Source organism: Myotis davidii, unplaced genomic scaffold (assembly GCF_000327345.1).
Source record: "Myotis davidii unplaced genomic scaffold, ASM32734v1 scaffold70, whole genome shotgun sequence".
NCBI lineage: Eukaryota > Metazoa > Chordata > Mammalia > Chiroptera > Vespertilionidae > Myotis > Myotis davidii.
The window spans coordinates 1,749,596-1,763,030 of NW_006282434.1; the positions used below are offsets into that span (position 1 = coordinate 1,749,596).

At 44.5% G+C, this 13,435-nt stretch overlaps 1 protein-coding gene across 1 annotated transcript in view; it reads left to right on the plus strand.

The window, feature by feature from the left end:
- The first annotated feature begins 1,705 nt into the window (after nucleotides 1-1,705).
- Nucleotides 1,706-13,435, plus strand: part of DNAJC15 (DnaJ heat shock protein family (Hsp40) member C15) — a 102,501-nt gene continuing 90,771 nt past the window's right edge. Inside the window, exon 1 of the mRNA XM_015559456.1 lies at nucleotides 1,706-1,975. Within this exon, the coding sequence (XP_015414942.1) occupies nucleotides 1,706-1,975 (270 nt within the window). The remainder of the gene's footprint in view (nucleotides 1,976-13,435) is intronic.

Genomic DNA, 13,435 nt, shown 5'->3' on the forward strand with positions numbered 1-13,435 from the left:
AGGAATCAGGAGCAAAAGGGCCCCACAAACCAAGAGTCAAGGGCAACAAAAGCAATAGAGAGAGGATTCCTTTGTTTAGGAATGTGTATTCCCAAATTTTTGCCTGCTTGCAGTGGCCACGCCCATTGTGGCCAACCATCTCTGTTCCCAGGTGTGATTGATAGACAAGTACCTTTCCTATGTCACCCCAACATATGGCGCCCAAACAGGATTCCCCTAGGTAAGCCCACCCTCCATTGAGAACCCCCACACTCAGGACAGATAGGACTCCACCAGTGTGCTGCAGACCCCCCTATAGAGGATAAGAAGGGTAAGAAGGTGGATAGTACAGATCTTAGATTGAGAAGATGTGCCATACTGAGTCCAAAGAAAGAAGACTCCGTATTGATCTTTTAACACATATGCTTGCTAGCAGAGGAGTTAAGGTTACTTCCAGTCAGACAGAAGATTTTATACAAGAAGTATGTCCATGCTTTTCTGAGGAAGGAAAGGTAAATGATAGATCAGGACTCAGGTAATAGCAGAAAGTGCCAATCCTTCTCTTAAAATGGATACAAGAGAGCATTTGGGGTTTTTCTTTTTAATGCCTGCTTTGGATTGAGTAAATGCATTTTACTCAGTTTTAACACATCAAAGTTAGCTCTTGACATAAAAAGAAAAACTGACAATTCCATCAATATAAACCTTGTCTATAAAAACAAAAAAGGGGGAGAGGAATGTTATATGCTGAATTTTTAAAAAATTACAATGCAGAGAGTTGTACAGCAGCCAAAAGGCATCAGGCCTCCTGTAGAATAGCCTCTGCCGACGTAGCCTGGTAGAAGGATACACAAACCAGTCAAGAGTTTTACCAGATTTAGTAATGATGTGGGGAAGAGGTTGTGTTTTGTATCTTTCCAGAAGGAGCAGTGCAGACAATTTGGGTACCAGAGCAGTACGTGCGTCACCACAATGGACCCAGAGAAACTCCTTGTCCTATCATTCCAAAGACTTAGAGTTGCCCCGATGACAGAAAAGCGGAAAAAAGAAGAAAAGGACGGCTATGCAAGGGACTGAGGCGCCAACATGGGGTCAGCTGAAGAAGTTAACAACTGAGGCCCAGCAGATGTTTACGTAGTTTTAACACATCAAAGTTAGCTCTTGACACAAAAAGAAAAACTGACAATTCCATCAATATAAACCTTTTCTATAAAAACAAAAAAGGGGGAGAAGAATGTTATATGTTAAATTTTTTAGAAATAAAATGCAGAGGGTTGTACAGCAGTCAAAAGGCATCGGGCCTCCTGTACAATAGCCTCTGCCGACCTAGCCCAGTGGAAGGATGCAAAACCAGACAGGAGTTTTACCAGATCTAGTAATGATGTGGGGAAGAGGTTGTGTTTTGTATCTTTCCAGAAGGAGCAGTGCAGACAATTTGGGTACCAGAGCAGTACGTGCATCACCACAATGGACCCAGAGAAGCTCCTTGTCCCATCCTTCCAAAGACTTAGAGTTGCCCTGATGACAGAAAAGCGGAAAAAAGAAGAAAAGGAAGGCTATGCAAGGGACTGAGGTACCAACATAGGGTCAGCTGAAGAAGTTAACTCCCTTGTCAAATGGAGAGAATTACTTTCAGGACTTCTAGCCTGGGTGTGAGGATATGCTTGTATATTTCCACAGGATGCATATTCATCTGTGTGGATTCCAGACCGTCTAGTCCGACCTTATGTCTCACCGCCCTCCATCCTCCTCCCTGGTATCATTCATATCGGCAGACCCAGAGGGCACAGCTGACTCCTCCCCGGACACCAACACCACCATCAAGCATGGCCCTGATGGACCCTTTGATCCAGCCGTTCAACACGCTGACACTTTGGGAAGCCAGTCACCAATGACACTGCCCGCTAGACAGATCAACAAGGACAACCAAACCACTGACTTGGGAACAGCTGAAATCCCTTTACTGAAGAGGCCAGCAACCTTCTACAGGAAAAAGGCTCTGTGTGCACTCCATCCACTGTGTTTATAGCTATACTCACTGTTATTGCTTGCCAGTCTTCTTCCGAGTCTTAAACAACCCAATCTGAGAGGTGGCTGCCGATTTACATGTGCTATCATTTAAAAAATAAAAATGGGGGAATTTGCTGGAAGCCGGTCCACCCTTGCTGCTTGACACAGTCGCTGCAGGGAAGAAACATCTGCACAGCTTATGTTTCAAGGGACCTGGTCCATAATCTTTACTTATGATAATCTCCTTCAGTTACTTCCTTGTAGCTTAACAGAACAATAGAGTAGTGACCTTGGAATGGAGATAACAAACGCCCTAACCTTTGGAATAGAATGGATAGGATTAAAATCAACTGGTATAAATACAGATGTAACAAGAGAATAAAGACAGAACCTGGCTGGAGAACCTGACTAGAGAACCTGGCTAGGCTGCTGATCAACTGAACACTGCCTCCATGTCCTTCCTTCTTCGCCAACTCCATCCACACCTTGGGGAACCCCTGGACCTGCTGGGGTTGGACCCCAACATCACCCCAACTTTACTGGGCACGTGTGTATCTTCTCTTTGTTGGATCCCTTCCCCCAGCATTTCTGCAAGGAATAAATAGGCTGGTGGTTCCCTGGGTAACACAAAGCCGCAGCTTCCTGGTGAAGCTGCCCAAATGACATGCCTATAATGTCTGGCCTTCTCCTTTCTATCCTATCTAATAATAGACAAACAGGGTAATTGACTGTACCTTCGCTAAGCCTCCTATTGGCTAATCAGCTCAATATGCAAATTAACTGCCAACAAAGATCAAAGATGGCGGTTAATTTGCATACTGCAGGCAGGGTGGGACAGCGCCATCCAGCCTGTCCTGCAGCTATCCAGGCCTGCTATCTGCTACCCGGGGCAGCGAGTGTCCGTGTGCGACCCGACCCAGGGTGACCAGGTGGAGCAGCAGCGATCTGCTGGCCCACCCGGTTGTCCTGTGTGCAACCTGACCCGGGGTGGCACCCCAACCTCCGGATCTGCCCTGCTGTGTGCACGACCTGGGGAGGCAGGGCAGGCACCGAGGAATCGGGTCTGCCATCTGCCACCCAGGGAGCAGGCCTAAGCCAGCAGGTGGTTATCTCCTGAGGGCACAAGTGGGGCTGAGGGACACCCCCTACCCCCTCACCCCTCCAGTGCATAAATGTTTGTGCACCCGGTCTCTAGTCTATATAATAAAGGTCTAAGCGACCATTACGGCGGAACAACCAGAACGACCGGTTGCTATGATATGCACTGACCACCAGGGGGCAGCTCCTGCATTGATCGTCTGCCCCGTGGTGGTCAGTGTGCTCCCATAGGGAGAGTGCAGCTCAGCCAGAAATCGGGGTCACAGCTGGCAAGAGCCTCTCCTGCCTCTGCAGCAGCGCTAAGGAGCAGCGAGCAGGCTGGCGGTAAGGAGCAAGGGATCCTGGACTGTAAGAGGGATGTCCGATTGCTGAGTTAGGCCTACTCCCTGTGATTGTGAGAGGGTGCAGGCCCACTCCCTATGACTGCAAGAGGGCACAGGGGGACCCCACCCCCAGTGTACCACTTTTGTGCACTGGGCCTCTAGTCCCAATACAAAATTCACCAGCTTTCCAGGTGTGCCCGCCTCGTGGTCTCCACTGATTGGTCTTAATATTGGCCATGGCATAACACCATCTGATTTTGCAGCTTCTATGGGCCTGGAACTGAAACACAGCTGAAGCCTAGACATCATCTTCCAGGGGCTTATGCTTGAGGGAGTGGTCATGCAAGGGTTTACAGTTTTGCCTGTTGCTAGGCACCCAGGACTTTCCCTCCTGGTAACTCTCTGCACCTGGCCTATCATGCCTAACTACCTACTGGAACATGTCTTCGACACATTTTTCTTCCTTTTGGGGCAGAGAGAGAAAGAGAAGGACTGGATTTGGGAAAATATGAAACATACATGTTAATTAAAATAGGCAGGTAATATATAAAACTTGTTTTACTATCTATTGAAAAAGAGCTCTCTCAACTAAATTTGGCTGAGAAACAAGGACAAAATAATTATATATTCACCTCAGTCTTTCAATAAAGGCAGAAAGAGCTTTCCATTTCAAATTTGTTTTTGTTTTGTACCACATGTGGGTTAATTAGATAAAACCATGTCATGTGCCAGATTCAATCAGCCTGGAAATAATCAGAAAAGTGAGCTTGGCATTGTTTGTGCTGTTTTGGCTCAGATGGACAAAAGCACAAAATGTAAATTGGCTCCAGAAAATCACATGTGTGTACTGATGCCAGCTTTTCTTTCATGGGATTATCTCTGGCTGGCACCTGAGCAGAAGATGCTGCTCTGGATGACCATTAGGCAAATCTACATAATGTAGATACCCATTTTCCATGACAACCCCATGAATGGCACTTATTTTACTGCCTTTGACATAGGCCAAAGCCAGCTTGCCAGCTATTGGCAGTCAGGCAACTGCAACTGAAAATACATGTTGAAGTTAAAGGTGAGAACACTTTTTTTGGCTTATCCCCTAGTGACTTTTAAGTTCCTTTCTTTGTCTTTTAAATCTCCTGTAAGATTAGAAATAAAGTCCTGCCTGAAACCACTCATCAGCTGCGTTTCCTTATTGTAGGTAGTTTAGTGAAATATTAAGGGAAAGAAGGCAGAGATTTTCCCTGTCTTCCTACCTCAAGTTCATGAACATTTTAATGAATATCCAAAAGTGAGTTAGTCATTTTCCAAACCTAATCATCTGATTGATGATAAAATTCAAATTAGCTAGTTTTTCCTTCTCTTCCTGCTGTGTAAACTCCCTGGTATCTATACCTGGAGAAATAGGATTACATACTGCTCTCCTTATATCTTTTTAAAAATAATATATTCTATAATATTCTAGAATGTGGGATAGTGATAATCACTTTCTCCCTAGTAAAGATGAAACTCATTTTGCTCAGATTAACAGTGTCAAATTCAGTGGGCATATTTTATCCTTATTTTACTTGATTTTATCTATAGGTATCTGGAATTTTTCACTATTCCATTCTTCTTGAAATTTTCTTGGTTTCCATGACCCCACTCTCCTGACTTCCATCTCTTCTCTGTCTCTAGAATGCTTTGTTTGCAAGTACAGAAAACACTACTAAAACCTAGCTTAAATATTGGGTGACAGTTTCTTCAACAAGTTAAGGGCATGAATAAATGTGGGGGAAGGAATTTTTGTGATTAAGTGAGACTAAAATGACATAAACATCAACTGCCATTTTGTGGACTTTGGATCCTTATGTGAACAAACCAATTATTTAAGGTTTTTTTTTTTTTGTAACAATCAGAGAAATTTAGATAAGAACTTGGTTATTAAGTAACACAAAAAGTTATTATGAATACTTTTTGTAGGGTATGTTAAGAAGAAAAGCCACAGGCCCCAACTGGCTTCACTTGTCCTCAAAGGCCATGATATCAACCTAATTGCAGTTTCTGCTTCACTTGGGAGTGGAATTTTAAACCAATTTCAGTCTGAAATTTCCTGATCCATGAGAATTAAGTAATCTGCCTGATAAAACCCCTACCTTCCCCTAAGGGAAGGTATTGTTGCCAGTAAAAATACACTCTTTTAACTTTGTAGTCCCACCCTCTGTCTGCCTATGAAAACCTTCCATGTTGTACAAACCCTCAGAACACCCTTCTAGTTGCTAGATGTGATGCTGCCCAATTCATTACTCACTTAGTAAAGCAAATAAGATCTTCAAATTTACTCAGTTGAATTTTATTTTTAATAGGGTCTACAGTGGTGTAATATGTTATAAAATGTTCATATTTAGTAAGAACACATTGAATTATTAAGAGTGAAATGACATGATATCTTCATTTGCTTTAAAATACTCATTAAAAAATAGAAAAATTGTTGCAGAATCTTGACAATTGTTGAATCTGGATTTGGTGTGTGCGGGTTCATTATACTGTTTTTGAAATGCTTAGAGTTTTAAATACACAATTAAAGAGAAATTTTAAAAAGGGGAATTTTTACTTCATAATTTATTTAAAATACTGTTGTGGCTTTCAATGGTGTTTGCTTTATCTAAGACCATCTCTCTAACAGTAGGAGCACCATATATCCTGGTTTGCTAGGGCAATCCCAGTTACATCTATTGCCCTAATATAATAATTTATAGTATTATGTTTCATTTAAATGTGACCTAGTTTTGGATGATAAACAGTCACCATGATTGCCAAAGGACTGCCAACCACAATTAGGGCTTCAGCTGTTCATGTGCAGCTGAAGAGAGATGAAGCTGTTTTCCCGGAAGCACCCAGCAAACCTTTCCTATAAACCTAATTTTCCAGAAGGGGTAAATGCCCATCCATAAGACAAACACCAGCCTAGAATGATGGGATACATTGGTTGGCTTTTGTCAATCAGGGCTCTCCCTGAGCGTAGGGGACAAAGTCAGTCCTTGGCTCCTTATTGGGTGAAGCCAAGAGAAACTGAGTGTGGAAAGGAAACCAATAATGGTTACTACACCTCTTCTTGCTATTCCCTGCCACTGCCCTAGTTCAGGCCTCAACATCCCTTACTCAGATGTAATATGAAGAAACCTTGTTTTCTTTAATCTGGCCTTTTATTTATTTTTCCTTTGACTTAAACTGGCCTTGCCCAGCACCCTGACTCACCCACCTCCCTCTCCCTTGCTTAATCATTGAGCCCTCAGGACAATGAGATATTGGTCAGCATCCAGTAGCCTTAGAAGCAAGGTTCTGGGTCTGTTGACTACCAAGACAGGGTTTTTAATCAAATGAAAGATAACATCTTGGCCTCACTTGTCCTTTAGTTTCAGAGGAAAGCAGAATGATCTTTTGAGAAATCAGACAGAAAGACTTTATGGCTGCCATAACGACCAGACACAATAGTCAATTACCTACTACCCTACCAGTCAGTAGAGATCATGACCCTACTCCTTTAGTCACCATGACTAATGATTTTTTTCCTATACTATATAATCCATCCCCTAGAAGCCATTGGGGAGCCAGGTCTTTGGGCATGGTGCCATCTTCTCAATTAATTCTTTTATTTATTTTTTTTGGGGGGCGGGGGCTGCAAACTCTTGTTCATGTATTATTGGGCTTTGATACATGCAGGTAAATGGACCCCTTCATTCTGGTCACACTGAGAATTGCAATAACTTTCTTACTGATACTTCTTTAGTTTTGGCCCATCACTCCCATTTCACTACCAGAATGACCTTCCTAGAATGTAGATCTGATCATGTCAGTATCACATTTGACATTTTTTAATGTCTTGCCTTTATCTATAGAATAAATTCTAAATGCCTTTGCTTATTAAATAAAGCTGTTCAATATCTGGCCTTTGTCTGGTTATCTGTTCACCCTTATCCAACCTTATTGTCTTCTTTATACTTTAAGCTTTAGTAAAACTGAATTACTGGTAGTCCTGTTTACATACAATGATTTCTCATACCTTGTTCCCCCAAGCCTACCTCATTCTTACCAATCCAGCAAATTTGTATTCATCCTGCCATGGTCAACTTGAGTACAATCTTCTCTGACTCCTTCCTCGGTCTTTTCAGGCCCCTTCTCCTTTGTGCCCTCTGCACTTTGTCATACAGTAGCGCTCTCTTTTCTGACCAGACCAGGATAGTGTTTGTGGATTAATAAAAACAAGAGAAAACAAAACAAAACAAAAAACAATTAAAACTGGAATCGTAATACATACTTTAAACATTATTTTTTAAACATCACATAAACTTTTGTTTTTATCATCTGCCCTAAGGAGTTTTGTTAGACATTTTTCTAATGACACCATCTTCCCTGCCCCCTATGAAATTTTAATACCACAAAAACATACGCAATAGCTATTCATGGAATCTATGCATATCTGCAGGGCCAAGAGCCTTTTATTTTGGTGTGTGTCCTCTGATTCATTCTGCCTGGAATTTTTTTCAGTGATAATCTAACCTCTAAATGTTTGTTTAAAATAAAGGGGGAACAAGACATTTTAAAAGTAAACAGTATAGAACAGTGATGGCGAACCTATGATACACGTGTCAGAGGTGACACGCGAACTCATTTTTTTGGTTGATTTTTCTTTGTCAAATGGCATTTAAATATATAAAATAAATATCAAAATATGTCTTTGTTTTACTATGGTTGCAAATATCAAAAAATTTGTATATGTGACACAGCACCAGAGTTAAGTTAGGGTTTTTCAAAATGCTGACACGCCGAGCTCAAAAGGTTCGCCATCACTGGGATAGAATCACATTCAGTTTTTATGATTCTTTTACCATGTCCACCATTTGACAGCTTTAAAATTTTTTTTGCTTTTATCAAGTCATTTCAAAACATCTAATTTCATTTTCATAATCTCCCCCACACTTATACTTTACTAGGGGCCCAGTGCATGAATTTGTGCACCTTGAAAGGAACTGTGGGCTGCAGTGGGCACAGGGGATGGTCTCAGCCCATCTCTGTGCCCCCGCATGGCCCCTCCTGTTAAGGCCCCCAGCCCCGCTCCCGCCACTGCCGCTCCCATGTGCTGATGCTGCCGGCCCCCTCGCACCTGCTAAGGGTTCGGAGCAATTTGGGCCGGCGCTGTCAGTGGGTTCGAGCTGTGGGTGCCAGCCCCAATCATCCCTCAGGGCTTCTTGCGGCTGCCAGCCCCGATCGCCCCTCAGGAACAGGGGGAGGTGGAGAAGCCCTGAGGGACAATCGGGGCTGGCAGCCACCACTTACACCTCTGATGGCCCAGAGTGATTGGGGCCAGTGCCGGGCACCAGCAGTGGGTGTGAGCGGGGCCAGCACCAGCAGCAGGTGCGAGCGCCAGATGGGACTGTGGCGTGAGGGAGCAAAGAATTTTCAGTAACCACCAGACACTTGTCCCAATAACAGCGACCGGCACCCCGCCTTGGTCTGGCACCCCCACTCACCTGCTCCACCATCCCGCCGCGGCCAATGCCTGCCATGTTCTACACTCTTCTGCCTGCTGCTGATGCCTGCCATGTTCCGTGTGTGCCCCCTGGTAGTCAGTGCATGTCATGGTGACCAGTTGTTTGTTTGTTTGTTTTTTGCATAGTAGGGTTTTATATATGTAGATCACTATGTAATATTTAATTGAATTGTATCATTTCCAGAATAAGACAAACACACAACTGTTGTGGGGGGCAGCAAGGAGAAAATATACATGGAAACAAATAGGTGAAAGAGGTAATATAAAGAAAATAGTAACTAACACTTTTGTAGAACTTACTAGGTATCCAACACTATTCTAACAGCTCTACAAAAGTAAACTCACTTAATTCTCAAAATGGAGGTGTTGTTATTTTCTCCAAATTTACTGAGAAGGAAACTGAGGCACACAGAGGTGGATGGAGATATATATATATAAAATTAGGGGCCCGGTGCACAAAATTCGTGCACTGGGGGGGGGGGGAGAGGGCCCCTCAGCCCAGCCTGCCCCCTCTCACATACTGGGAGCCCTCAGGCGTTGACCCCCATCACCTTCCAATCGCAGGATCAACCCCTTGCCCAGGCCTGATGCCTCGGCCAGAGGCGTAGACCCCCCTCACCCTCCAATTGCCTGATTGGCCCCTTGCCCAGGCCTGATGCCTCGGCCAGAGGCGTAGACCCCCCTCACCCTCCAATTGCCTGATTGGCCCCTTGCCCAGGCCTGACGCCTCTGACCCAGGCTTCAGGCCTGGGAAAGGGGACCGTCATATCCCCCCAATACCCGGCTTTGCCCCCCACCCAGGCCTGATGCCTCTGGCTCAGGCATCAAGCCTGGGCAGGGAACCCCCAGCCCCCCACCCAGGCCTGATGCCTCGACCAGAGGTGTTGACCCTCATCACCCTCCGATCACCAATCACCAGATTGGCACCTTGACCAGGCCTGAGGCCTCTGGCAGAGGTGTCAGGCCTGGGCAGGGGACCCCCCGCTCCCCGTGGTTGCAGGCTCCGCCCCTGTCCAGGCCTAATGCCTCTGGCTGAGGCATCCGGCCCAGGCAGCAGGGACCCACAGCTGCAGAGGCCCCGCGATCGTGGGCTTCGCTTTAGGCTCAGGCAAGGCACCCCTAGCTCCTGGGGCTGCCAGCTTCGACCGTGCCCAGCTCCCATCGCTGGCTCCACCCCTACTTCCTGCTATCACTGGCCAGGGTGGCAAAGGTGCCTGATTCTCCGATCATGGCTGGGGGACAGGGCAAAGGCGGCCCCAGGGCTGCCTTTGCCCTGCCCCCCCATCTCTTAGCTCCCCCCTGGGTTTCTGATCACTGTCAGTGGCAGGGGGCTTCTTCCTGCTTTCCCTTTCGCATCCCTGCATTGTGCCTACATATGCAAATTAACCGCCATCTTGTTGGCAGTGAACTGCCAATCTTAGTTGGCAGTTAATTTGCATATAGCCCTGATTAGCCAATGAAAAGGGTAGTGTTGTACGCCGATTACCATTTTTCTCTTTTATTAGTGTAAATATATATATATATTTCCTCCCCAAAAGTCTTTTAAAACAACAAATGTTGACTTTTTTTTTACTGAGATATTTCAGGATGTCTACTTTTCTTTCAAAAACTCTATTGAACATAATGTAATCTGTTAGTGGTATAACTAAAACAATTGGCCAGTGAAAATTGTTCTTCTTTCTTAGGGAAGCCAGGGAAGTTAGTTTAGCTAAGTTGGGAAGAGATCCTGTGGGGAGACAGATGACTTACTAGCTTGTTTCTATTCTTTCTTTCCAGATGAGGGTGATCTTAGCAAAGAACCAAAGGCTGAGAATAGTCATTGTGGGCGATTTTTCTTTAAAACTACTGGTATAGGAGTAAATAACTTAAGCGAAAGTTAACAGGGGTCAAGTCTATGAACAGCCAGCAAACTGCTCTCAATAAGTCTGTATCTAAGCTGAGGGGCAACCCTGCTGAGCCCATTCCCCTCCAACTTGCTATCCTCTTCCTGGCCCAGTTCTCCTTTCTCCCCTTTGCCTGACTTCTGCTCCAAAAGCTTCAGTTCTTGAGCAGGGGCATCAGCTGCCCTAAGAGGGTCTTGTTCCAGTTGGTCCAGGCTGGCAGCCTGTGACTGTGAGGGCCAAGCTACTAGGGTACACTGTAACCAACCCATACACTGTGAACTCCAAATGATAACCAAACCACAAGCCAATGTTCTTCCCGGAATCATGTCTCATGAAGTTAAAGAATAAAATCACGGACCAGAAGATACAAGCAAAACCATGGAAATTTATTATAAGTGGATACAAATTCCCCACATGAGGGAGCCCAAGAAAGGGTTGCCGTTGAATTCACTCATCTAGGGGTTTTATCCTCCCTGAGTCCACTGTTTGTCTACCCATGTACTTCTTTGACCGGCTTCTTCTACCTTTCTTGCCTAGCAACCATTTCAAAACCCACCTCCTCGTTCCAAGGGGGAAAGAGGAGGGGCCCTTTTCCTTTTCTCTTGCCCCATCTCTTGCAACATCCTGTACCTGCAAGATAAATATTCTTGTGGCATTCTGCCTTTTTGCAAGACCAGCATTCCTTTAGTTTTAGTTGGCTCCAATGGTCACATCTATATTTCCTTCTTTCTTTTACCCCTAACCCTGTCTGCCTAACCCTGTTTCCAACTCCTCTCACAAAGAATCAGAGATCTTGTTTGGGTACTTGACACTTAAGCCTTATGCCTAGAATAGTGCCTGATACCTAACAGGTGCTCAATAAATACTTATTGAATAAATGAATGAATGGATAATAAAGGATACAACATGTACAGGTATACAACATTTATATCACTTATGAAGTGATCACCCTGATAAGTCTAGTACCCATCTGACACCATATATAGTTATTACAATATTATTGACTACATTCCCTATGCTGTAGTCTACATCCCTGTGACTGTTTATAACTGGCAATTTGCACATACCAATTCCTTCCCTCTGAAGAGTCTTGATGAGTGCTTTTCACCCAGTCCTACATACCACCTTCTAAATTTCTTTTCAGCTATAATTTCCATCTAAAAACATGTTATCTCTTCTTTTTTTTTTAAGATAGTGGCTGTCTGTATGGCATTATTATTATTATTATTATTATTTTATTGATTTCAGAGAGATGAATGGGGGAGAGAGAGGTAGAAACATTGATCAGCTGCCTCCTGCACATCCCCTACTGGGATCAAGCCTCTAACCCAGGCTTGTGTCCTGACCGGGAATCAAACAGTGACCTCCTTGTTCGCAGGCCCACCCTCAACCACTGAGCGACACCGGCTGCATGTTACCCCTTCTTTACTGATTATCTCAATGGCTAAGCCTCCAGCAAACCTTTTCAGATGACCCTGGCTAAAAGAGGCCATTTCCTCCCGTAAAAGCCAATGGCACTATAGCAGTGACACTCTTCATAAGTACATTGCACAATAGGACAAGTTACTTCCGCATATTTTGTAGATTTTATCCTTATAATTTCCCTGAGTCAAACTATTGAACAAATGTTACACACTTTCCACAGATAAGGAGAAATTTGAAGAGGTTAATGGGAATGCTCAAGGAACAAGCCTAGAAAAAAAAAAATACACTAGACTCAGATCTCTTCCATTCTCCTAGTTCAGTTTTCTTTAGTCTCTGTACAATGCATGTGCTCGTGTTCTGGCATGTATTGCTATTACTCCGTGTCAGTGTTATTTTCCGTATGAGACTGTAAATTCTTATAGGCCCTAACTTATTGGGCTTGCTAATAATAGTAACTAAATGAATAAGTTAGCAGACCCTCAAACTTAAAATTCAGGAATAGAAAAAAGAAAGATTTCTGTTCTTGTAAGCTGCTTTTGCAATGGGTATAAAGGGCAAAAATCCTGCCAAGTCGGTACAGGAGTTGGAAAACAGTATACAGGCTTCATTTGTTGGTTATTTTTTGCTCAAAAAGGCTTGACTTAAAAATTAATAATAAGGTGGGTCTTCCTATATCCAAGTCAGCACAAAACCATCTATGGGGAGTGAGATTTATTCTTTGCAATCTCATTTTAAAATTAGTCATTCATATGGGGGAAAGGGTAAGCAAATTGCCTCTAATACTGCTTTCATGCATGGGAGAATTGTGGCATTAAACCGAAGTCTGATCAGTAGTCGTGCGTAGGAAGAAGGGTCCGGAACCTGTAGGCACTGCAGTTTGATGAGACCAACATCAGCTCAAATGATGAAACACTGGCCCTTGGCGCTGCTTGGGGAGGCCTTGTGTGGGCTTTGGACCGGTGGATCTGAAATTTACACAACGTGCTCCATGTCCCAGGGGACCCAGCTCTGGGTCTCACTCTTGGCTTTAACGGAACAAGTTGGCCAGCGCCTGGGTGAGAAGCAGATCTCCCTGTGACCTGCCCTCCTCCGCCTGCGCAGAGGCCCGGCCTCGCCTAAACCCGCGGAGCCGCGCGCTCACTAGTTTGTCCCTGCGGCGCCCCGTAGGCGGCGCCCGGCGTCCCGCCTCC